Source organism: Engystomops pustulosus, chromosome 8, assembly GCF_040894005.1.
Source record: "Engystomops pustulosus chromosome 8, aEngPut4.maternal, whole genome shotgun sequence".
NCBI classification, from domain to species: domain Eukaryota; kingdom Metazoa; phylum Chordata; class Amphibia; order Anura; family Leptodactylidae; genus Engystomops; species Engystomops pustulosus.
In genome coordinates, this window is record NC_092418.1 from 22,134,129 (window position 1) to 22,160,757 (window position 26,629).

General features: G+C 41.4%; 1 protein-coding gene and 1 long non-coding RNA gene across 7 annotated transcripts in view; one reads left to right on the forward strand and one right to left on the reverse strand.

Annotated features, from left to right (window-relative positions):
- NTN3 (netrin 3) overlaps positions 1-25,311 on the forward strand; it is a 54,752-nt gene extending 29,441 nt beyond the window's left edge. Inside the window, exons 3-7 of the mRNA XM_072120236.1 lie at positions 5,476-5,664; positions 11,190-11,339; positions 12,263-12,316; positions 19,903-19,977; positions 22,198-25,311. Coding sequence (XP_071976337.1) covers positions 5,476-5,664; positions 11,190-11,339; positions 12,263-12,316; positions 19,903-19,977; positions 22,198-22,526 — 797 coding nt within the window. The 3' untranslated portion in view covers positions 22,527-25,311. The remainder of the gene's footprint in view (positions 1-5,475; positions 5,665-11,189; positions 11,340-12,262; positions 12,317-19,902; positions 19,978-22,197) is intronic.
- The window catches only part of LOC140074919 (uncharacterized), a 304,822-nt gene that overhangs the window by 229,890 nt on the left and 48,303 nt on the right, over positions 1-26,629 (reverse strand). For 5 of the 6 annotated variants that reach the window (XR_011849310.1, XR_011849309.1, XR_011849311.1 and 2 more), the window contains one exon: positions 18,862-18,916. This is a non-coding gene — a long non-coding RNA (uncharacterized lncRNA). Of the gene's footprint in view, positions 1-11,131; positions 11,227-18,861; positions 18,917-26,629 lie in introns of all 6 variants that reach the window. The other variant, XR_011849312.1, reaches the window with a different exon arrangement.

Genomic DNA, 26,629 nt, shown 5'->3' on the forward strand with positions numbered 1-26,629 from the left:
CCTGCCCTAAAAAAGTTAGGGAGGTGGAGATGGTCTGCAGAGTTTGGGCGGAGTGGGGGGGGGGGGGGGGAGGTGTAGAGCCCTCGCTGTTGGGTTTTATAAAGCACATGTGGCCTATGAAGCCATCAGGCCCCCCAACAGCTGTAAAATGGTCTGAAATGAGAAATGAGTTTCACAGGGCATGATAGATATTACAGCTCTGGCACACAAATAGGCAGCCAGGCTGATGCTTAAAGGATCGCAATCCACCCGGAATCTTTCCCTTTTATTTCCCGTCTTCCTATATGTTCCCCCTTCTTATTAATTCCTCCGTGTCCTTAATTTCTAACATTCTGACCCCGGTAACACCTGGCGCTGTGGGGTAGTGAGAACACCCAGCATCTGGAGTGCAGATTGTTCCCGAAAACCTGCAGCAGACTCTATATACAAACACCCATTTACACTACAGCTACAAGCAGACACAGATTATACGACCCAATGAAATGAAATCATTAGCGTGGAACATGTGTCTACGTGTGTTCTATACTATATCATTGCAAAACTATAACTCCCATCATGTTGGAAAGGCACATTGGCTCACACTGTGCAGAGCTGAATTTGGTGATTTGCACCCGTGTGGTTAATCCTAAATGATCTATTTTTGTTGATGGTCATGCTGAACGATAAAAGGATGATAGAGCTACGTGTAGGAGCTTGACTTTTGATGTGGATACTCCAAGGATCTTAAAGGGGTTGTGCCCACTTCGATTGTTCTCCCCTAACCACAGGGAATAATGGGGGTTCATTTTCTGGGACCTCCACCAATCACGAGAACGCACCATCACTGTTCACACGAATGGGGGTCCTGTTCTCAGCATTTGAATGAAGCAGCAGGTCGAGCATATTAAGGTGTTTATATAATGTGGGGGTCAGAATTATGCTTTGTGGGCACATTAGGTGCTTGGCTTGTGCACACAGTTTTATCCCCACCGTCTCAAATTTGTAAAGTATTGGCGGGTACCAGGTTTAAGACACGCAAAAATGTGATTTGCTTTTAACAGGTCATCAATACCAATGCATCCTGGAAACCCCCTTTAAGATCCACTAAACAACAAGCAAAAATAAGTTTCTTACAGTATAAAGGGGAAATTGTGTCCATTGAAAATAACATTAATGATGAAGCGTAACAATGTGGTCATTTTATTAGTAAAGTGTTGCATCCTAAAACAGCATCCAAACTTTTTTTTTAATGACCTTATAGATCAAGGATGATCCTTTTTGCTTTGTTTTTTAAGAACAAAATAACAACAGGGACACCTGCTGGATGTGGTCTACCAGGAGGGAAAGTGTAGAACTAGGATGATGATGATAGATAGATAGATAGATAGATAGATAGATAGATAGATAGATAGATAGATAGATACTGACAAGAGGTACCAGAATGCTTATTAATGCAGTATATGAAACCAACGTACCTTGCTCAGTAATAATATGTATCCTTGGGTAGGTTACTGATATTTGTGCAATGAAAAATTAGTGATTCTGCGGCTGTTGCTTGTATATTGATAGCTTCCATTATACTACCGGTATATACTATATTCTCCTTTCTCTTCTACTATCTCAGAATTTAAGGGTTAATTTTACTCCAATACTGGAAAGTGGAGCCAGGACTAACGTTGACGTTAGTAGAGGACAGAATATTTTGAAACCTACCGGTTTGAATTCTTGTTGCAGATTGCTTAAAGGGGTATTCCGAGAATATGAACATCCGATACAAAAATACATCATTTTAAAAATAAATGAATATAACAAAACCTAATGTCATTAATCCCAAAATGGAGCTTAAATAGTTTGCTTTTATGATTCACAAGAAAGTATGAGCTTTCTAAAGTAGACAGAGGATACTACAAGTCCCATGATCCCTCAGTTCTCAGTAACAGCTCCTTCCTCTAATGCTCTCCTCCCAGTGATGATGTAACAGACTGTTCTGCTCTGTTACCATAGTAATGATGTGCAACTGCCATCACTGAACATTACGTCAGTGAGATGACGTCTCACTACAACACTGGCCATGCTGGATGCTCCCAACCCACTACAGCCAAACTTAGTGATGATCAAATGACCTCCACAGGAATATAATCAATGGACTGATTAAAGGGCCAGTATCATTTTAATTCTTCATTAAAGTGTCCACAGTTTTTTTTATTTCTAAGGGGAACAAATTATTAAATGAAAACTAATTACATATTAGCTTATATTTGATTATTAATTGTGGTATTTCCTTTAATACCCATTTAAACTTGTGGCTCCTCCAAATTCCTCACTCGTGACTTTTATATTGTTAATAGATATTATTAAACCTAAAGCTGTTCTTGTCTTATGCCCTTGTTTGGGATATATTGCCTTGTACATTCTTACAGGCTAAAACTGTTTTACAATGACTACATATTTACAATAACTGAGATGGTACCATGATAGTTTGCCTCTAAGCTGATATCTGAGACCATGGTTACTTGTGCTCATCTGGGGAGAGGGAGGGATGGGAAAGGGGTAGAGGTTTTGAGTTGTTTTTGTGTGTAGTGTTGTTTGATTTAAAAAAAAAAAAAACCTAAAAAACTCAAAAAATAAAAAGTATATGATTTAAAAAAAACAGACATATTTAGAAGATGGATCGATAAAACAGATAGAGAGATGATAGACAGAATAAATAATTATAAATAGATATTGAAGAAATATAATAGATAGATCAATAGAGAGAATAGATAATTATAGATAGATCAATAGATAGATATGGAAGGGTTATAATAGATAGATAGATAGATAGATAGGAAATAGATAGATATGAGATAGATAGATAGATAGAAGATAGATAGATAGATAGATAGATAGATAGATAGATAGATAGGAAATAGATAGATATGAGATAGATATGAGATAGATAGATAGATAGATAGATAGATAGATAGATAGATAGATAGATAGATATGAGATAGATAGATAATGAAAGATAATTATAGATAGAATAGATTAGATAGATTATAGGTACAATAGATACATTAGATAGATATGGTAATTACAGATAGAACGCAAATATTTTAGCCAGATAAATAGAGAGCAAGAAAAAAAAAATAACAACCCCATAACAATATATATATATATATATATATATATATATATATATTGGTATTGTGTGCATGGCTGAAAATGCTCAATCATTTCACCCACTTTTTGTCTTTGTCTAGATAGAAAGGTAACTTTTCGATAAAGCTAAAAATTCTCACTTTTGCCCAATATAGTTTATTTAGAGTAAGATTTGCCTTACAAACATAGCACTAATAATATCCATCGTAATCTAGCAGTAAATCCTGCAGGCAAATATCACTTGAAATAATATTTTGCAACATGATTCAGTCCATAAATTTCCAGAAACAGATGATCCACACTGGGTGGCAAAAACAGAGGAGGACACATATATTCCATATTTAGACACCTTAGACTGAGATGCAGCTTGTTAAAATCCATCAGCATATAGACAGATAAAAGGGACGCCCTGTGTATATATGGGCTACACCGCCACACACGCAGAGAGACATTTACACAGACACAAACACAGGTGGACTGTGCCAGACACACAGACACACACCCAGTGACAGACAGACACTGCGAGCTGACAGCTGCTGACTCCACATACAAATATAGGGGGGTGATGGATGTGCAGATAGAAAGAATCTGGGAGACATTGTTATTGCCTAACAGGGGTTAAGTAAAAATCCTCTGGGATCCTATAATCTACCTGTGACCCCAGCAATCTAACACTTGTCACCTTTGTGCTGGGTTAATGTTTTAGGGTAAAATATTGATTTGTAGGGGCAAGTTATAAAATCCACTTATTTTCTAAATGGGAATTCTGAGTTATTGGGGAAGTATCAGCATCTTGTAAAGCACCTGTTGTGTCCTACGTTACATAATGGGGCACATTTACTAAGGGTCCGAATCGCGGTTTTCTGCCAGGTTTCCCGAATTTTTCCAATTTGCGCCAAATTGCCCTGGGATTTTGACGCACGCGTGGCCGTCGGAAAACCCGATGGATTCGGAAAAACCACAGAATTTAAAAAATAAATAAAAATGTGCCGCAAAAATAGCACTCACATACACCGGGAGCAAGGAGGTGAATTTCGGCGGACTTCAGCGCAGCAGCGACACCTAGTGGACATCGGGCGCATGACCTTAGTGAATCAAGGCACAACCCGAATCAGCGTCGTAGAACGCACCGCTGGATCGCAACTGGACTGGGTAAGTAAATCTGCCCCAATGAAGTCACTAATTTGAGAAAGTGCAGTGTAGTACTTTATTTCCCCTGGGGTGGCGCAATAGCTATTCCAACTAATTTGTGGAGAAAGGATTTAACAGGGCTACTTAGTAATCACCAAACTATCAAATGACACTTCTAGCAAGTAGGGATTGTCCTTTAAGGACAGCTAAAGGAGGGAGGAAGATAGGATGTTGTTGACAGAATACCTTATTCTGGATTCATTCAAGAGAAGTTTTAAGGGGGTCGTCCATATTCAGCAAATAATTTATATTTTTTGTGTAACAAATAGTTCTACAATTTTTCAATATACTTTAACAATTTATCACAGTTAAAGGAGGCTTCATTGGTTACTTCAAGTGGATAGAAATCTGTCCCTGGTCATGTGATGTCACACAGGTGCATAACTCATCATATCCCTGGTCATGTGATGTCACACAGGTGCATAACTCATTTTATCCCTGGTCATGTGATGACACACAGGTGCACAGCTCGTTATACCCCTGTTCACGTGATGTCACACAGGTGCACGGCTCACTATATCCCTGGCCATGTGATATCACACAAGTGCACGGTTCGTTGTATCCCTGTTCATAGGATGTCACACAGGTGCATGGCTTGGTATATCCCTGGTCATGTGATGTGATGTTACACAGGTGCATAGCTCAGTACATCCCTGATCATGTGATGTCACACAAGTGCACAGCTCATTACAGTAATCAGAGGTGTGTGATATAATGAGCCGTGCACCTGTGTGACATCACATGACCAGGGACAAATTTTTATCCACAATAAGCAATGAAGCATTCTATAAAATGACAGCAAGCAGAGATCTAGAAAACCATGAGGAATTGATTCAGGAAGTATATTGGAAAATAATATAACTTTTCAATACAAAAACAATATGAATTATTTCATCAAGGTGGTCAACCCCTTTAAGCTGTATTGCAGTAACAATTACATCCACAAGCATATATCTGGTACTGTTAGTCTATTCTTTCCCCATTTATACATTTGCTTAATTGGAGCATCTGCTTTGTTACCAATTAAATACTTACATCCAATTGCAAGTTTATCAGCAATATTGTAATCTCTGGACCTTAATCTGATAGTTTAACATTGGATAAAAAAAATTGTATTTTTGTTTTTTTTTTCCTCAATTGATTATGTTTTTTCCATGTCTCCAGCTTGTTCCTGTAATCTGCATGCTCGGCGTTGTCGCTTCAACATGGAGCTATACAAGTTGTCGGGGAGGAAGAGCGGTGGAGTGTGCTTGAACTGCAGGCACAACACGGCGGGCAGGCACTGCCACTACTGCAAGGAGGGCTTCTATCGGGACGTCACCCGCCCCATTACTGACCGCAGAGCTTGTAAAGGTAAGAGTATTACCAAATATCTATAAGGTCTCCAATCAACCTACAGAATCTGGGTTTTTTTTCACTAAGGAGTAGGATAGTAAGATTCCTATGCTTGGAAGGGACTGGTTCTACTTGTGGAGGCACCAACAGGTGATACTCTCCTAAAAAACAAAATATGCAAACCTTCTCTCCTCCGCATGGAAAATTGTCCGCTTAGTACCACCTCCAAATCAACGATCTCTTTAGTGTTGCCAACTTTTCTTTACTGTTCCCAATAGTAGACGGGACTCAAAGAATTGCATTGAAAATACGGGCCACAACAGGGAATGGGACTCCCAAATACGGGCCACAACAGGGAATGGGACTCCCAAATACGGGCCACAACAGGGAATGGGACTCCCAAAGACGGGCCACAACAGGGAATGGGACTCCCAAAGACGGGCCACAACAGGGAATGGGACTGCTAAATACGGGCCACAAAAGGGATTGGGACTCCCAAAACTACAGGCAACAGTAGAATGTGGGTTCCAAAATAGAAGATGGCCACAACAGAAGATGGGCCACAGAACTTGCTTCTCATTACATTGTGAAACATATATTCTATCTATTCAACACTATTTGTTGGATTTGTCCCACTAATATTTGCTATATTCTTTATTTTACACTTCTATGTTCGTATACAAAAATTTTAATTTAATAACAATAAAAACTTAAAAGTAAAAAATACTAACCATAATAAGGAATTGGACTCAAAAATACTGATCTCCAAAATTGGATGGGACTCAAAAATACAGACCCCAGTCACAGTAAGGGAATGGAAACATAATAGGGGAGCAGTTGATTAAAAGCCAGATGGAAGTCATAGAGGGCCTTGAGACATGACCAGGTATCAGAGGAATTATCAGAGACGCCGAATTCTCATTAGTTACCAAGCAGCCCCATTCCTTGGCAATTCCTGGGAGATTATAAGGAATATGAGAAGACATTTCCGATCTCCAAGGAAAGCTAAATCAAAAATAAATTAAAAATTCCAAAATGTTCCAAATGACATAACATTATAACCAAAACTGAGCTTGTAAAATTTTAACGGATCTGCCCTCATGTTTTTGGCACCTGGCAGCAGGTGAATGCTCCGTGTCTGTGCAGCTAATGAGTCCAGTGATTATAAAGTGATCATTGATCCCTATGCCCGCAAGGGGCAGCTGGAGGAGCTTAGCTGGGAGCGCCAGGATATTGCACGTGCCTCCCAGACACCATCCTAATTGGCACCTGTGCACTCATCAAAACATGTCTCTAAACGCACAAATATTACCCCCGTCTGTCACTTCTTTCTGATACTTCTGCCTCCCGTACCCTCCCTGCCTGCACACCTCCACTCTCTAGATCCCTGAACTTTACATTTTTCTTGTCACTTCCCAACACGTTCCTTTTTCCATAGTTAAAATGAAAAGAAAAAAAAATCCTGGAAAGAATTTCCCTCTCGCTTTTTTTTCCTGTCCCATAACAAGGTGGCAATTAGTTTCTCCTAATGAGCCCTAACGTGCCCCCTCCCCCTCGCCGCCTTTTCTTTTGCCAGCTTGCTATTGGCTAAATGACTCTACCAGCTGTGAGTTTCCCCATTTGGGTTAAATTCCTCCCATTTTTCACACGGAAAATACAGCTCCGTCCTTTAAACAGCTGCAGCTGAGGTAGCCGCTGCCAGGGGGGGTTACACACAGCTGTTTAGAGGGGCTCCTCCTGCATTATACTACTCCCTACAATCATCCCTGCAGAAAATAGATTTCATCTCAATAGGTAAAGAACAGAAAATTGGGTTGTCTTCAGTATTTGTACATGAATTTTATCATGGAAGAGAAGACCCCCAGATGTTCATTATAGCAAAAAAAAAAAGTAGATATTTTTTGTATAAATATTCTTCCAACCTATGGAATTGTAAAACAGGAACACTAAGTCATTTGGTCACTTCTTATGACACTAGAGGTCTCAGTGTAAAGGGGTTTTATTTTACAAGACTTTTATCTCCTATTCTGTCTATAGATACCCAGGTTCCCCTAATCATTAGAATGGGGGACTCCAAGTACTTATAGTCCGCCTATACCACACTGGTCTTCCAACCACAAAAATTATAAGGGGTATGGAAGTTCTCAGGTGAAAAGACTTGTCTTGGAAAAGGGACGACCAAGAGAACATGATTAAAGTCTTAAGATATATAGATGGAAATGTGTCTTTTTCCAACCATATTAACTATGATCAGTTCATCCTAGCAGTGTCCTGTGCTCCAATGATATCAATAGGTCTTCTTGTTTAGGAATATAAGGGAGCAGTCACATTTTTAAAAACAAAATTAAAGCGCATACGGGTGCTTATGCTTTTCTATGGAAATGCATGTGATCAGTAACCAGCACCCAGTGTCTTGTATTGTTTAAATGCAAGACACTGGGTGCTGGTTACCAACTGCATGTTCAATCAACGCATATTCAATCATCGCACCCCAAGGAAGATTAGGTGGATTTGAAGGCCCCTTTAAAATTAGCCATACACATATAGAGACTGAATATAGATACTCATAGAGCTCACCTGCTGTAAGTTTCCATTCCCATCATCATTTTTCACATTCAGGCCCCATGCGGACTGATGCAGGATAATCCAAATGTTTTTCCGCCTTATGCATGAGAATGGAAATATCTGAGGCTCATTAGTGTCCACATCTTGTGTCTACATTAGTATGGAAATAATCATTAGGACACATCTGCTAGTGTTGGATGACAACCTTAACCTCCCTAAATGTTGTTCCCCAGCTGACACAAAGCTACAGGTATGAAGGACATTGTAGTTTTGCATCAGCTGGGTGAGCAGTCTGTAACACATGGCTATACCCCAATAGAGAATATAGTCAGGAGTCAGGAGAATGACAAAGGGATTTTACAGTTTATATGAAAACCCCATGGGAACCCAGGGCTGGAAAGAGCATAAAAAAAATAAAAGCTTCCTACCCAACATCTCAGCATCTGAGTCCAGCAGTGTCATGGTCATGTGATCGCTGCAGCAGAGGCACATCCGGGAGTGTCAACAAGTTGACAACATTCTGCATTTAAGAAGAGAGGGACTCCCTGTCTCTGCGTCTCGGTTTTAAGATAAAGAAAACCCCATTTAGACAGAATGGGCCCAACTAAAGACCCAATTTGCTGCCCTAGTCCTGTATACTCTATTCAAAACTACGTAGACTTCTCCTTACACACAGTCTCATCTATGCACCCCCCCCCCCCCATTTTTAGTAGAAATTTACTGAAGACTTTCACAGTTCATAGACTTTGCTGTGTGTTATTTCACTGCTGATATTTTGCATGGTGTTGAAATGCTAAAAATTGTGTGTGTTCCCTTAATCATAACCACACTGAGTATTTCCGCTGGATAAATCCTTAAATAAAGAGCTAAAACCACTACAAGACATCTGTAAAGCATGCTTGGAATATTCACAAGGAAACCTACTCCGATACTGAAGCGTTAAAGTTGTACTCGGACAGAATATATGAATTCTGTAGGCCCGGACTTGTAAATATATGGGCCAAATAATTCTTAAAGGAAACCTACCATGAAGAATCAGAAGTAGATGTGATGGTCGATTCCTCCTTCCTGCCTCTACCCTAATCTGTAATTTAATAATCAGGAACATAACCTAGCATGTTAAAAACTTTATTTTAGTAATATGTAAATTAACTGCAGAGGCTACTGGGGCGTGGAGTAGCCTTCGCTCCAAGTGTCCGTCCAGGCTAGTACACGCCCCAGGAGCCTCTGCAGTTAATTTACATATTACTAAAATAAAGTTGATTAACAAGTTAGGTTAGGTTCCTGATTATTAATTAGGGCAGAGGCAGCAGGAGGAATCTACCATCAGATCTACTTCTGATAGTAGAATACACATGGTTGGTTCATTTAAGTAAGTGAATTTAACCCTTCTGGAGCATTAATATTCCAAGTCCGAGGTAAAAGATAACATTATAGTAGGACTGAGACTCCTAGAGAGTCAATCTAGAAGGTGCATAAAAAAATCCACCAGTTCCTTTACTGCACAGCTATAATTGTGTAATGAGTTAATAGGGCTGCGGTTGTCGTTTCTCGATCCAGTGGGCGTCTCCCCAGTTATTAAAGGAGCTTAGCTTCACCACCTTTAATTGGACACTAACAATAACATTGTTCTTTCTGTCTGTGGGATTTAACCTCTGACACTTAGCACTAGGTGGGGGCTTAGAGGAAATGTCAGCCTTTATGGTACAGAAATCTTTAAAGGGGATCTCTTGTTTAGGAAACCCATTTACATACAACTAATTAGGTAATTTAAGTTATTAGAGGGGGACAGGGTCTTCTATTCAGCGGTCTCATCTATTGGAGAGGGTATAGAGACTTGACAAAGAACTGCTCTGCCTCATGTCACACAGAAAACCAATTGATAGAAATGGGAAATTCTGTAAGTCACTAAAGAGTGGTCCAAGATGGTGCTCATGTATGTTCAACAGCCCTTGCTTCAATCCATGACAATCTAATGATAGTGGGATAGCAATAAAAAAATTCAACAATAAACTTTATTTACAGGATGGGCTCACAGGACCCCTTAGAGAGTTGTCTCCACTGGAAGGCATTGGTATAAGTGTAGGAGAAAGGTACAAATCAGACCGTACGTCAATACAAACCAAAGGTACAACAGAAAACAATACAAAAAATAAAGCAAAGTAAAAAAAAAGACACCCAACAATGCAAGAGATATAACCAGTGTGTACTATGAGCTATTCGGCTAAGTAGGAATTTGAGGGACTGCTGTAAACAGTGATTCAAGCCATTTACCCCAGGTAGCGTGAAGTTTCTTTTCTACTGTGGATAAATATCCACTTCTTGAGAGGCAAATACTATTGACCAATTTGATACAGTTGGAGGGTGGGTGGAAATCCAAACATCTAGGCACTGTTCTCCTGGCACAATACGAAGTTTCGGTAGTGAGGTAGACTAGAATAGCTCCGGGTCTACCATGAGGAGACATAGTTTAGGATCCTAGGGGACTGTTATGCTCATCCTTTCAATTAGGAATTTATGGACCTGTTACCAAAACCCCTCTACTACAGGACAGGACCACAGTGGATGTAGGAAAGTACCAGAGGTCTCAGAGCACTTAGGTCCGGCCAGGGATATGTACTAAGTCTAGCAGTGAGATATGCCCTATGTAATACGTAAACTTGAGACATTCTATCCACCAGACTGGGGGAGACCGTTTTAGGCGTAGAAAGGGCAATATCCCAGTCATCTGTCAGAGGACAAAGCTCATTCTCCCAACGCGCTCTTGCCAGGACAGACATTCACCTAGGGATAGCACATTTTGAAAATTAATAAGATCCAACAAAAATGATATATAGTGACCATCTATATACACAATCCATATGGATAATTGAAATCCTCACATTCAAAGACTTTGAAAAACCAAGGTTGATTCTTTCACCTGTAGAGACTTGTTATGTTATTAGTAGTCATTGGTCTCATTGTTTCTTCTCTTCCAGCTTGTGACTGCCATCCGGTGGGAGCAGCGGGTAAGACCTGCAACCAGACCACAGGACAATGCCCTTGTAAAGATGGGGTGACTGGTCTAACCTGCAACCGATGCGCCAAAGGATATCAACAGAGCCGATCCCCTATTGCTCCATGCATCAGTAAGTAACTTGGAGGCTGTACAGTAAAACGGAATCAGTCATCAGTTTGGGCCATAAATGTAACCTTTGTGTGTAGTAGGTAGCAGCAGGACTGTGAAAAGGGAATTTTTAATCCAAAGAGCCCTGGCAGAGCTTAACGCTGGATTATAACTTAATTTTTCACATTACTAGAGCTAGTAACAACATATACAAAGGTATGACTACACACATCTCCAGGGACAATACCCAAAAGTGCCACAATATTTTCTATGGTCAAAACTGCTAACAGATTACCTTTAAAGGAGATGTTTGAGACTCTTACTTTATCTCAGCTGTTTCTATAGAGCTATAGACCTTCTATATACTGTGAATATTTCATTAGATCCTACAGATAAAAGGATAATTCCTACTGCTGTAATAAATGATGTATCCACTGTATATTTCATAAAAATCTGGTAGGAGGATAAACAATCTGAGATGGAGGATAGAGAGATGCGGGTCTCACCTTGGGATCCCCCCTCTCCCATTCTTACAGTAGGAATGGAGAAGAGGCTTTGTATGCACAAAGCCTGAGGCCACCAAAAGTAGACAACACTGCTTGCTTGGATACTCTTGCTACTCTTCTACACTTGCTTGCTTCTCCTCCATTCCAATGGGCTGCAAGCTGGAGTCGGGGGACATCTGTTCTCTAAGAGGGAACAACTATCATCTATCCCAGAGTTGGGACCCACATCTATCAGGATATATCTTATGGATATGTTACATATACCCATATTTTTCCATATAAAGCAGTGTCCTATTTGCATTAGGCTTTTCCCCTTCTGATGTTCCCTGCCCCCTATTCCACAGTCTTTTGCAATATTTGCCTTCCATTACTCACAGCTCATAGTTTATGAACACACTGCATACATAAATGTCATCTTTTCTCTTTTCCCACCCACCAGAGATCCCAGCAGTGGTCCCTACTCCAGCCCTCACCAGCACGGAGGAGCCAGCTGGTAAGTCTTAACAACCAGCGGGACGAAAAAAAGGTGGGGCGCTATTGTAGATAGCGAAACCCCAACGTAAATGAAATTAACACTGTTGCCAGTTCATCGTGTCGGGAGGAAGATGGTGGATGCCAGACGTTTAAAGAGTGCATCAAAACACTGGGAATTTTTCCCTGCTTTCCGAGACAAGCTGTTCAGAGACAAGTTTTCCAGGCCCATCGCCAGCGAATATGCCAGGCCGCAGGGGGTGGGAGCATGCAAAGCAAAGGGGTTAACTGGTCCTGGCCACTAGCCCACATATAATAAAAACTAGAAATGAAGAAGGAAAGGACACTTAGTTCAAGAGGGGGGGGGGGGGGTGATTAAATGTCAGAGGAAGGAAAACAATAGTCATCTTACGCGGATTATGCAGAAGTTTTGCATTATTCCCTGTATCAGTCAAGTGAGGACAGATATGACGGCTCAATCCGGTGATGGATTTCACTTCCACAAGATTGGGAGTGAGAAAGTACAAGGAAGCAAAAGGGAACAGCGGAAGAAAAATGTCAGCAAGGACACTTACACAGAATGGGAAGAACAAAGCACAACTAATAGTGGGACATGTAAAATGAAAGAAAGTCTAAGAAAAGGGGTTGATTATGTCCTATGACCTACGATAACTCAGACTCTTTCCGCTACCGTTTCCAATGCACCCAAAATTTCACTATTAGTCTCACCATTCCTTAGTGATAATTCATTACTGTAGCAACCAGCTTCTAGTTAGGCTTTCTATTTTCAAGTGGGCTGAAACTAATAACATGACACCGCCTACCTGACAGTAAAAGCAATATCTACAGAATCAGGTGCTGATACTACCAGAACTGATGGCTCAGGAATGATGGGGGCTGAGGACAAAAATTCCAACTCTAGAAAGGAATTGGTGAACAATCTTCTTTACATCATTCTCCAAAGGCTGAATTCTGAAAGGGGTTGTCTGATGTGACAGCTCGATCATCATCATAAAGTAGACAATCCATTAAATTTTTCTCCTTGGACCACTTTTAAAAGTATTGCAAACTGCAGCTGGCCTGTGGAGTGTGCAGAGTGCGTCAGATGAATTAAAACAGGCCCAGGGTCTTCTTGAATCTGGCGTCCCCTGCGCTGCTCGGGAAGTGGGCACCATTTTTTTTGGTGCCCTTTGTTCATGCTGCAGAATTGTGGCTCAGTCAAAATTGTGGTGCAAACTCTGGCTAAGCAGCCAACATAATGTACAGTGAAATGTGCAGGGCCGTTATATGTCAGGTGCTGAAGGGTTAAGGAGAGCGTTTGAGGGTCTGCGGAGCAGTCAGTGCCCACGTGTGGTTGGATACTGGAGTACTGAGTACCCGATGCCCTCTCATGGTCGGTCTGAGGATCAGGCAGGGGAAGTGGTGGCTGGTCAGAAATCTTACACAGAACATTCTTGCGGTCAGGACGTGTTAACCCCTCCACTACCAGACCCCTTCCACTGATTCAGCAGTGAATGGTGTCTATGCATAAAAAATGTCATATTCAGCAAGCCTACAATAATACAGGAGTACTCAGGTTTCAGCATTGAACAGGTTTCAGCCCAAAGAATCAGGACCACCATAACAAATAGTACTGGGGTGACAAGTAAAGTCCTATAAGGCTGCGTTCACACGTTCCGTATATGCATCTAAATAGAAGCGCGTTTGATCGGTAACAATCGCCTGGTGTTTTGCTATGCAAACCCCCAGGCGCTCGTTACCAATTGGTTGGTTTCTATTAAAATGTGAACACGATCGGGCTGCGCCGCTCCCCGTTCCGTATGGATTGTGAGTTGAAAAGCAATCAGAATAAATGGTAGAATGTAACATTACTGTCCCTAATTTTAGTATGCTGAAAAATCCCTTTTAATGGCTGACCATGCAACCTCCAAAAGAATAGTAAAATGAGGAGTGAAAAGCCTATTTCCTTCAAGCAGGTGTAGGGGGAGCCATCCGTCAGACCCCCACAGATCAGACATTATATTGATAGTTTAGTAATGACCCGTCAATGTCTTTGGTGAGACATAAATGCTTCATACAATGCCGGGCAGCTGACATAGCAGTAAGACTGTAAGGTGAGGTGAGACAAGCAGCCAGGGATCGTGCTTCCATCTACCTCTGAGAGGGGTCCGCTCCCCCTCCTCCGTCCTGCAGTCAGGGTGGAGGCCTGTTCGGCTCTGTTTGCGTTGACATTTTTGAGAGGTTCTACCCTCATTTTCTGAAACTAAATCTCCAAGCGGAAATAATGATACTGTTAACCCCTTGGACAATGCAGAGAACTGAAGTCAGTACAGAGTAAAGACCTCAGTATGGTACAGTGAAATACCTAGACGAGGTATAAGCGGCCTGCGCCTCTATACTGTCCCTGCTCAGTGTGTATGGAGGAAACACCAGAACAAAGTTACTTTGTAGCGATGACTGCAGGGACATATTGCTACAATATCTACTCTTATTATTAAAACACTCAAGTTATAAATTCCAGTAATGGTTGTAGAAGTTTTTAATTTTATGTATTGAAGTTGTCATAGTGTGCCCATTCACTACAAAACCAAGTGTGGAGCAGAACGTTTATTGGTTATATTCATCAACAAATCCAGCTTTGGTTTTAACTTCAAAAAACTACATAAAAAAACCCCAACCACCCTGAAGGTCAGTTCAGGACCGATTTTTTGTAAATTTTCTGCCTAACTAGAACGTTTAAAAAAACAAAACTTTATTATATAACAAAAAATATTAAAACCTGGGCTAACTAAATAGCCGTATCAAATCAAACTGGACTTAGGCTTACCAGTGTGATACCCCTTAGCCCTCTATACGATTTTTTTCAGCTTTGTGTGATCATATCCTTAGGGTGAAGGCATATGTGGCGTTTTGAACGCGTTTTTGGCCCGTTTTTAAGCAGTTTTTAAGCAGGTTTGACCCATTATCTTAATTCAAACTGGTCAAAAACAGATGCGTTTTCAAAAGACGCATGAGTTTTTAAAAAACGCATGCGTTTTTTGAAGGACTGCTTAAAAACGGGCGAAAAACGCGTTCAAAAAGCCACGTGTGCCATCACCCTCAGGGTGCAGTCACACAACGCGTGTGCTAACATTGCGTTAACAAACACATATGCTAATGCAATGTTCAAGCATGCATTAACATTATGTTGATTGTTGCGTTTTGTAAACGCAAATGTTAACAAGCTGTTAATTAGGCAAATCTGTCTCCAGCTGGTGCAATGCATTTTGAAACGCATGCATTAGACGCAACGTGTGACTGCGCCCTTAGGCTACGTTCACACATTGAATCTAAGTTGCGTTTTGAAATTCAATTCAAACGCATCATAGAGGAGTTACCTCATAACGCAGATCCGTGTAGACCTAAACTCTTGCGTTCGGGAACTAGCAACAAGTATTATGCCAGTTAAAACGTGTATTGATAGTTCATGAATGCAATTGTTTAGGTCTAAAGATGTCTGCATTCAGGACTACAGCTTCATAATGCGCACTACACATCAAGTCTACAGTAACGGGTGAATGTGTTCAATGTTATCACAGCCAATCAGCAATCACGCCCGGCCAGGCTTCCATATACATGTGACACAACGACAAAGGCGCAATAGTGGCCAAGTTTATGGCCGGCTTAAGACTTTACTGGTACAATGTTACTGAAAATAAAGTGTCAGACTGGCCGTACCTGGGTGGTTTATTTTTGGTCACATAGTCCCTAGATTACGAGTTAAGAAGGAGGTTAGGTATATAACGGGGCTTGTCGCTTATAAGCTCATTTCCTCTTTATCTGAATGAACACTATAATGCTGGCATCTAGGGGACTGTCATGCATGGGACCAAAACTAAATCCAGCTTATTGGACCCCCAGGAAACTTTTTCCTGCCAAAATTCTAAACTCTCAGAATGTTCTGTCCAATATACATTGCAGGAAATCAAATATGTATATACAGTACATATCTATACAGTAAAGTGGGTTTGTCCGTGCAGCACCGGACTAAGGAAGGTTCAGCTTTCTTTCTGCAGTTTTTGAAATTACACAAGTGTCTGCTCACATTTTGGTTAGAAATGTTTGTCATATGTAACGGAATAGCTCCCAGCGCTCATAACCAACTTAATCAAAGGACTCCATACATGCAAAATCAAAAACGTTAATTTTCTGCTCATTAATGTGCACTCTGCCCCCATCTTGACAGAAAAAAAAAACTAAAATGTAGATATTTTTGCTAATTTTTTAAACAAAAACACTGAAATATCCCATGGGCTTAAGGGTGAAGACACACATGGCGTTTTTAGGCCGTTTTTGGTCCGTTTTTAGTTAGTGCGTTTTCAGATCGTTAAAAAACGCATGCGTTTTTGACCAGTTTGAATTAAGATAATTGCTCAAACCTGTCAAAAACGCACTAACTAAAAACGGCCCAAAAACGGCCTAAAAACGCCATGTGTGTCTTCGCCCTAAGTATTCAGAACCTTTGCACTGACATTCATTTAGCCTGCAGATGGTTCTACTGCTTCATTGGAGTCCAGCTGTATTTAATTAAACTGATTGGACTTGATTAGGAAAGGTACAGACCTGTATAAGACTTCACAGCTCACAGTGCATGCCAGAGCACTTGAGAATCATGAGGTCTAAAGAACTGCACAAGGAACTGAGAGACAGAATTGTGGCAAGGCACAGATCTGGCCAATGTTACAAAACTATTTCTGTAGCACTCAAGGTTCCCAAGAGCACAGCGGCCTCCATAATCCTTAAATTGAAGAAGTTTGGCACAGAAACAACTCTTCCTCGACCTGGCCGTCAACCCAAACTAAGCAAATGTTGGAGAAGAGCCTTGAAAAAGGCAAATAAGAACCCCACAATCACTGTGGTAGAGCTCCAGAGATGCAGTAGGGAGATGGAAAAAATTTCCCCAAAGTCAAATATCACTGCAGCCGCCACCAGTCGGAGCTTTATGGCAGTCTGTCGACAGAAGCCTCGCCACAGTGCAAGACATATGAAAGATGTATACAGCAGTTAATTCTAAGCAGTATGTGTGGAGAAAACCAGGCACAGCTCATCAACCGCCAAATACAATCCCAGCAGTGACACATGGTGGAGGCAGCATCAGGCTATGGGGCAGGTACAGGACCTTTGGGTGTAAGGGAAAGAGAAATGAATGCAGCCAAGTACAGAGATATCTTGGATAAAAGCCTCTTCCAGATGCTCTGGACCTCAGACTGGGCCGAAAGTTCAACTAGGTAACGACCCTAATTTGTAAAGCGCTACAGAATTTGATGGTGCTATATAAATAAAGATTATTATTATTATTATTATTATTATAAGCTCACAGCTAAAATAACACAGCAGAGGCCTCAGAAAAACTCTCAACATTCCTGACTGGCCCAGCCATAGCCCGGACCTAAACCCAATGGAGCATCTCTGGAGAGACTTGAAAATGTTTTCCACCAACGTTCACCATCCAACCTGAGGGAACTGGAGAATATCTGCAAGGAGGAGGCAGAGGATTCCCAAATCCAGGGGTGAGAAACTTCCCAAGAAGACTCCTGGCTGCACCAGCTCCAAAGCTTCTACTCATCACTGAGCAACAGGGCTGAATACTAAATCACCGGGGGCCAAATACTCATCACCAGGGGCCGATTACTCATCAACGGGGGCCGAATACTCATCACCGGGGGGCCGAATACTCATCACCGGGGGGCCGAATACTCATCACCGGGGGGCCGAATACTCATCACCGGGGGGCCGAATACTCATCACCAGGGGCCGAATACCCGTCACCATGTGATATTTCAGTTTTTCTTGAACTTTTTTGATCTTACCGAATGGCTGCAATTAAAAAAAAGAGTGAAAAATTTAAAGGGGTCTGAATACTTCCCGTACCCACTGTATATCAAAGGAGGCTCCTTCTGGCATCAGATGTGCCACTACATCATTGTTTAAACATAGTCTGTAGACCTAACCATTACATACACAGTAAAAACTTAACCACTGACTTCATGGTTGGATTTGGCCATATGACATCCCGGCCAGAGTGACCAAGGTGATGGGATGCAGCATGACTAGACTGTTGGTTAAAATACAAAAGACGGCTGAGGGAACCTTGGTTCAAGTTCAAGATGTATCAGCATTCTTAGGGTGTCAATACAGTTTAAAGATACTGCAAATAGGAGTGCAATAGATTCCCTGCTCCACCATCATACTGGAGTCAAGGCATAGCCATAACTTTTATTGCCTCTGTTGACAAATATTGCCCTATATGGCTTCTATTGAAGGTAAGGACAAGTGAGCTGACCCGATGTCTGCTTTTAGGTACAGGTTCGTCTATTCCCCCCTGGCCAATCGTAGCCATGGCTAGCTGTAAGGGGTGAGACTTTGCTGGATTGTTCAGCCACCAATCCAGCATTGTGTCCGTGTTGCATGTCCGAACCCTATGCGGATATGGGGTCTGCTCATCTCTAGTGGTATGTGATGAGAATAATTGTGACAAATATGTCTGATAAAAAATTAAATGAGAAATAAATGAGAACAGACCCTTACCTTATATTGTGCTGCTGCTCTAACCATATGCTCCTCTTATTCCTGGTGATTTAGCCTGGAACATAAAGCAAACTTTATGTCAGCACAGTCTATGCAGGCGATAGAGACGACCACTTCTTAGCAAGTCCCATGTAAAAGTGGACTCTAACTACAACTGTCATTGAATGAACCGGTTGTGAGAACATGCTGGGAGTTGTAGTTGCACAATAATAATTTAGGGCCTCTGATACATAGCTCTATAACACTTCTGAGTTGTCTTGCTCTGTGAACAAAGCTCTAAAGAGGGACACACAAGAGTCTCAACAATTTCAGCTCTGCTACCAAAATAAATTTGTGGAAAACAGTAGAGGACTGTTAGAAATATATTTTCACATTGGTTTTAATACATTCAGGATAAAGAAGAATATAATTAGTTTTATAATCGGCATTAAACCAAGTGATCCAGTTGCAGCTCTTTACACAGAAAGCCGGGCCCTAAAGCTGTACCTGCCTGTGCCCAACACAAGCCTGGCATGTGATAGGATTTCTAATGTCACCCTGGCACGAGTCCCTGGCACACTTTGTACCCTCCACCCCATAACAGATGGCCTTTTCACCCTGGCTAAGACCCAACCTTATTTATGTCAGGGGAGTGGGGGGTGTCCTTATCCTTCATTTTAATCACCCTAAGATTCAGATGTCAGAACCTATAAGTGAACTTATTTTCAGATATCAGTATAAATCACTGTAATTCTGTTAGTGACTTCTGTTAGTAAATGTGTATAGAGATCAAGCAAACACAAGGAGGAGAGCTTTCCATTTGGTGACAACATCATTAAATCACTCTTACGATGGAGTTTGGTGCTGCACGTGAAGGAATAGACCACCTTCTGTCCCCCATATGTTGCAGATCGGTAGCCCTCCTAATAGCCTGACAGCTGCACTTGTGTACAATATACAGGGATTGCTTCAAAGTCACAATAGACATATTAGAAGTTCCTAATTTGCTGAAATTGGAAATATTGGAAAACATATTTATTATTATTTTCTTTCTTTTTGTAGATTGTGAGCAATACTGCAAGCCTCCGAAAGGAAATTATAAGATCAACCTGAAGAAATACTGCAAGAAAGATTTTGGTGAGAAATGTTATATAATCATATATGTACTGTCAGGGTTCCCAGCAGTACTGGATTATGATATAGGTGGTAAGGGTGGTAGTCTTCGACTCAAGCCTTCTAGGGGGCCCATGGCCACCTGAATCAGCCACCAAATTGTGTACCTATGAAATCCTTATACATCTGTTCCTGCTCTCAATATACAGGCAGTCCCCGAGTTACATGCAAGATAGGTTCTGTAGGTTTGTTCTGAAGTTGAATTTGTATGCAAGTCAGAACTGTATATTTTATTAATGTAGCCCCAGCCAAATTTTTTTTGGTCTCTGTGACAATTGGATTTTAAAAATGTTGAATTGTCATAAGAACCAGGATTAGCAATAAAGCTTTAATGCAGACACCTGTGATAACTGTTACAGATGATTATTGTAGCCTAGGACTAAAGTACAGTAAATAATCAGCATCCAGAGGTCCGTTTGTAACTAGGGGTCGTCTGCAAGTCGGGTGTTCTTAAGTAGGGGACCGTCTGTACATGTACAAGATCCATTTTAGGACCTTTGAAGCTCCTCCACAGATCCTGAAACTACAGACTGAAAGTAGGCAGAAGAAACACGTCCTCTATTCCCCAAGGAGCTGGTTCTAGTACCATATGTAGGAAGTGATCCTAGACTTGTAGGGTCTGTAATACTCATACAACCCAGGACCCATGGCAGTCTTAATCCACCCCTGGTTCCCACTATCCCTTTATAGGATTCAGTATAGAAATGGATCAGCAGAAATAATGAATGTTTCTTGTGCAGTCCCTTTTAGAATTTGACCCTCTGGCAAACAACTAACTATTTCAGGGGGTTGCTGCGGTCAGCCACACATTGTCAGCCCCTGCGGGGGACCTCCAGGGGAGTAACACAGCAAGAAATAAATGGAGAGGTTTATGTGGACACTAGTGGGGAGGACAACTCAAATTTTTTCATGGAGAAAGGGTAGAATAGATGTAAATTTTGGATCAATGTCATGGAGTTACAATAGCTTTAGAGAACGACTGATCCATAATCAAAGGCCTCAATGCACATCCGGGGGGCAAGGGTCGGAGGAACGCTAGATACTCCTTCTCACAAGTAGAACGTGAGCCAGAAATGCATTTTATAGCTCTACAAGTCCTGTATGTACCCGGGTCATAAAAAGTTCAGAAACTGACAAACAAGTTTGAAAGAATGTGCACCCACAAAATGTATATGCATGGTATTCCCATATAACCAGTGATTTATTATATTTGTGTGTGGGTTTTTCCATCACTGGCCGGAGCATTGACTTTTCTAGGGCTGATCAGCAATAAATGGGTTAAGAGAGGCACAGAGGGGTTATAAAAGGACTGTATCCTCATTAGGGTGAGAGAAGAGAAAACTCTCTCTCTCGCCTTTTAATTCATGGGACAGTCCGATTCCACCTCTCTCTATTTCACATACTCCCTCTCCCGATTTCTTTTCATTACTATCTCTTTCTCTGTCTGCCAGAAATGTTAAAAAGGATGTCACCCCCACCACCACCTCCCTTCCAAAAAAAAAAAATCCATGGGAGGGAACACTATGCTAATGAGATGCTAATAATCACCTGGCTGTGCAACCATTGGACGTAGACTGATGGCCCCTAATCAGTGTGACACGGTGACCATTCATCCTGAGCGCGGAGGGGAAGCAACACATTGATGTATGGCAGGGACTCTTGGCGTGCGGAGAATAGAGAAGGCGTTATGGCTCTGCGAGACGAGAAAGTCTGAACCAGGCCTCCCCAAGCTGTCCCTGTCACAAGGACAAAGACCCCCCACTGATAAATAGAGCTTTTTTTGTAAGTGGGGGGTAGTGGGCTCATACCATAACCTCAGTATTTGGTACCTCATTTAGCCCAAACAAGAGATATTATGTGCTCGGATGATAAATCAAAGTTATTATCTATGTGAATGAACCCCTTCTCCGTTATCGCAGTTGGACATTGTCGAAGGGTTAGTTCTTTACTAAAATGATCATCTGGATTGGGCGTTAGCGATACCAATACAAATTCTATTTTACTTTTTGCAGAAATTCTGTCGCGGTCATCAGAATTTTTAACATGTTTGTGTATTTCTTCCAACCCTATTCAGAGGAATTGGATAATCTCAAAAACATCTACAGCAACGCAGATATGTGAATTCTTGTCAGACATGTTACCGCTATAAGATATGTAACATAGACTTTCTTTTCCTTCTTACAGTGGTGCAGTTGAACGCCCTGGAGATGGAGATGGTCGGTTCCTGGGCAAAATTTACCGTAAACGTCCTTTCGGTTTACAAAAGCCGAGACGACCGGGTGAAACGCGGAGATAGTATCCTGTGGATACACATAAAAGATCTGTCCTGCAAGTGCCCCAAGATCTTGCTAAGCCGGCGATATTTGGTGATGGGCAGCAGCGAGGGTCAAGGAGACAGGCCAGGACTTACAGCTGATAAAAACAGCATGGTGATCCAATGGAGGGACGCATGGACCAGGCGCCTGAGGAAACTACAGCGCAAAGAGAAAAAAGGCAAATGCGTGAAACCATGAGGGTTGTTTCAGACAAAGAACTAAAATTCTGTATATACACAACCTCCAGTGATTGGAACTAGGGCACATGTTGCCATCACCTAGACGAAGTCTTGGTGAGAACAAGGATACTGAAGGTGCAGCTTAGAAAATATTCACCTATCCAGGACACCTATTTTCAATGGACTATTAGAATCTCACCCACCAATAGGGTTACAACATTAACTACCCAACATTCACCCATGACCTGGCAGCCAACTAACCTTCTAAGCATGTTAGACACAGATCTCGGTCTTTAGACCTCTATCATGGCGCCTTCCGCATCTTAAAGACAATGCATGAAGGTTTAAGAAGGACTAGGATCGTTCCCAAGCTGTGACCTGGTGTCACTTACTTACGAGGCCTTGCTTCTGTATTACAAGGTGTAATGCCACCATCAAAACTCAACTGGACCGGGACGTGTGATATATTAATCCCCAAAGACTTTTCATGCAGTCTAGTTACCATGATGGACCTAAAATGGGAAACACGTCTAAGTTCTAAAAAGATATATATATATAAAATACTATGCTCTTTGTAGAAAATTCATAAAAAAAATGTAAAAAATATATTTTGTGCTTTAAACTTAAGCAAGGAATACAGAAAGGTCACTGCTGACTGATACTGGGTGGAAATGAAAAACCCCGAAATTGTAAACAAATCGCTTGCAGATCATTGTTAAGACTGTATCTAGACCTGCAGAGCCATGTACAGTAAGCCAGCCTCTGCCAAACATGTGACACGGCAGTAGCTGCCTCTAGACGGGAAAACGAGGACAAGCCTATAGACTTGACGACTCCCTTCTGAGTGTGTAAAAAGTGTTGTGATATGCAAAATAGTGTAACATACAAGCTGATATATTATCTTATATTATTATACATTAGACAGGACCCGCTCGTCGCTGCTCACGTGTGGCGGTGAAGGGGGTGTGTAATACAATGTGTGTTTTGTAGTAATATATGTGTAATTTTTAACCACCTTTCGGTACAGTTATGTGCTGTTTATGTAGTGTGTATCATATGTATAGAACATTTGGCCGACGCAGCAGTTTTTTTTCATGTCCGTGGCTTCGCAGAGTCCCCACATCAACTGATCCGCTATGAAAAGAGAAGGAAAAAAAAGGAAAATTCTGTAGGGCTTTTATGGAAAGTAGTAAACAGGAAAAATGTGCCGCATCCAGCCAGCAATTAGATTAAAATGGAAGTAAACAGACGATTTGCTACCGTGGAATATGCTGCATATTTCTCTGTGCAGCCGGAATAGAATTACTTGTCTCTGGCCAATATTTGGACACCCACCTCTATGCTAGATTTTTTGGGGAGGTAAGGAGGGGTCAGCTTCAGGCTTTTACAAAGCCTTGATCAATGTATTCAGTAAATTGTTTTATGAAACAATGAACAAGAGGTAGAAGAGTTGTGAGTCCAGTTATTAGTACAAGGATAGAGGGTATGTCCCTGTACCAAGGCTTTACATTGGGCCCCTGTCAATAAACTACTAATAGCCTATCATGAGATTAGGCCCTCAATAGTAATTAGTGGCCAACCCCTTTGAGGCCACAGACACATGGTACACATCCTCTGTGTCATTTATGTATTTATGTAGTGGGCCAAATTGGGCCCAAAACCAGATGAAAACAGAAAATCACATGTGATTACTAAAACTATATAATTCTTAGTATTATATATTTGGCTTAACTCACCATGTACCCTAGAAAAATGTCCTTACATCACGTTTAGATTTTCAATAAATGTTTTACAAATCAATAGTTAAAATGTAAACAAAAATAGCCAATATTTTAACAGAGGAAAGCCATTCCTTCTCCACTTACTTTGTCTCTTTTCCTCCTTCCTAATCTGCTGAAATTCATCTTGCTAGCAAGAAGGACAGAAACTGCCCTAGATGAATACATAAGTCTACAGACAGGGAAGGCAGAGCAGAGAGTCACAGCTCACCAGTTCAGAGAGCAATGCAAATGTACAGACAGAGACTACATATGGTGAAAATTCTTTAACATAAAAAATCTATAGACCGTGTTACTCCTCATGTAAACATGACTACCGATTGCTGGAAAACTGGTGGAAAATGTGGTGCATTTTAAACTACATTTTACAGTTTAGGTGTAATAAGTATCTAAGACAAAGCTGGTGTATATGGTCCCAACTTTGATATAATATGCGGCATAATTATGGTAATAGTAACTTTCTCCTAATGTGTTCGCTTTCTTCGAGTATTTAAAGTAAGTCTCATATCTGGAGTCTAAGTACCCAAGGTACCTAAATAGCTCCCAGGGCACCGTGATTCTGAATCCGTCCTTTATTAGTTCATCTATTGCCTCCTTTGTCGTCACCATAGCACCTATAAGCTATGGGGGCTTTGGCTATTAGACTTGCTTTAGCCAGTGCTACAAAATATGGCAAAAGGGCAGGGCACTGCGGATGCAATAGTCTGTCCAGCACACAGAATCCCTACATTTGAAGGGTGAACATTAGGAGAGGTAGAAAGGCGCAACACTATGAATGAAGGCCCCCTGGTATGAATATAGTCACTGTCCGCCCTTCTCTGCATTGCCTTGTGAATCCCGATGCCCACCCAAACCTTTTCCCCGGCTCCATCCTTCCCAGAATATTTTATTTAGACATTCTGACTCTGATCAATGAAGCAATTGCTGGATCTACTTACACCACATCCTAAATTCCTTTTCTTTGTGGCGAAGGAGCAGGCTCCTGCCTTGTAAACACCTTTCCAACATGGAAACACATTCAATAAAGAGGGAAAAAAATTTGATTTACCTGACTCCTTGGATGTTATTTCTTTCAATGTATCGAGTGTCAAGCTAAATTTTGCGTGTGGAAAGAATGCTTTTATGTGATCCTGGATTTTTGCAATGTGTCTCCTTGTGTGCCGGAAATAATTCTGGAAATGATCTTTTAAAAACATAATTTTGATGTAATTGGCTCACAGATGGCAGGGCGATGTGTCAGCAGATCTGATATATTTAGACTGGTTGAAGGGCGGCGGGGGGTCACGAGGGTGAAGGTAAAGCAGAAAGTAAAGCAAGAGAAAAGTGAAGGGGTTGTGCAACATTTGAAGAATATTGTCATTTATCTGGAAAGATCGGCCTTAGCGCCCATAGATGGAATGAATACTGTAGTAATGCATGTTTATGGGGGGAGTCAGGAGGAACAGCTATGGGACGACCATGTGAAGTTTGTGAAATACAGACTAAACTTCCCAAACTGAGCACCTAAGCTCCCAGCCTCATAGTTATCTCCCCTGCATGGCCATTTCTCCTGTATGGGGATGCATCATCTCAGAGCATCATGTGACTATAGGTGACTATGATACTGTGCGTCTGGGTCCACACTATAGTGTTCTGTCCACATTTCAAGGACTGTGCATGTGTACATTTCCCCAAAATCAATAAATAAACTCTTGGGTGAACTCCGACACCCACATCTGTCCACGTAGCTGTACATTTCTTCGGTACATCACAATTGATAGCCACTTGCCCCATACACATAAGTTTGTAAATTCTGGTGAAAAGTTACCAAAGCTTCATCCATGGCCAGAATAAAAATGTACTTTAGGAAACGCAAGTTTTCGCATATGTGCAGTAGATGAGGAACTCAAGGGTGCGTTCACACTCTGCGTTTGTTAATTCAAATTGTATTTGCAATATGTAAACAAAGTTAAAGGGGTTGTCAGAATTTCATTTAAAAAAATCTATAGATGGATTATAAATACAATATTTAAAACAAAAAAGTATTTACCACCTCCGGCGCACCAGGTCTCCTGCGCCGCGATCCATATCTGCATTGCCGCTATTTGTGTACAGGAGCACGGCCCCCCAGCTCCGGGAATTTATGGCTGCCAGGCACACCCACCAAACCCCTGTCACAACGCCTGAAACAGTACTGGGGCAGGAGACAGATGGGTTTGCCCGGTGGACGGAAATTGCCAGAGCTGAGGTGCTGTCCTGGAGACCGGGAGTGCCAAAAAAGTTACTTGTTTATTCATTTATTTTTTTACAGCCCACCTATAGATTTTTTTTATGAAAGTCGGACAACCCCTTTAACATTGTGTTT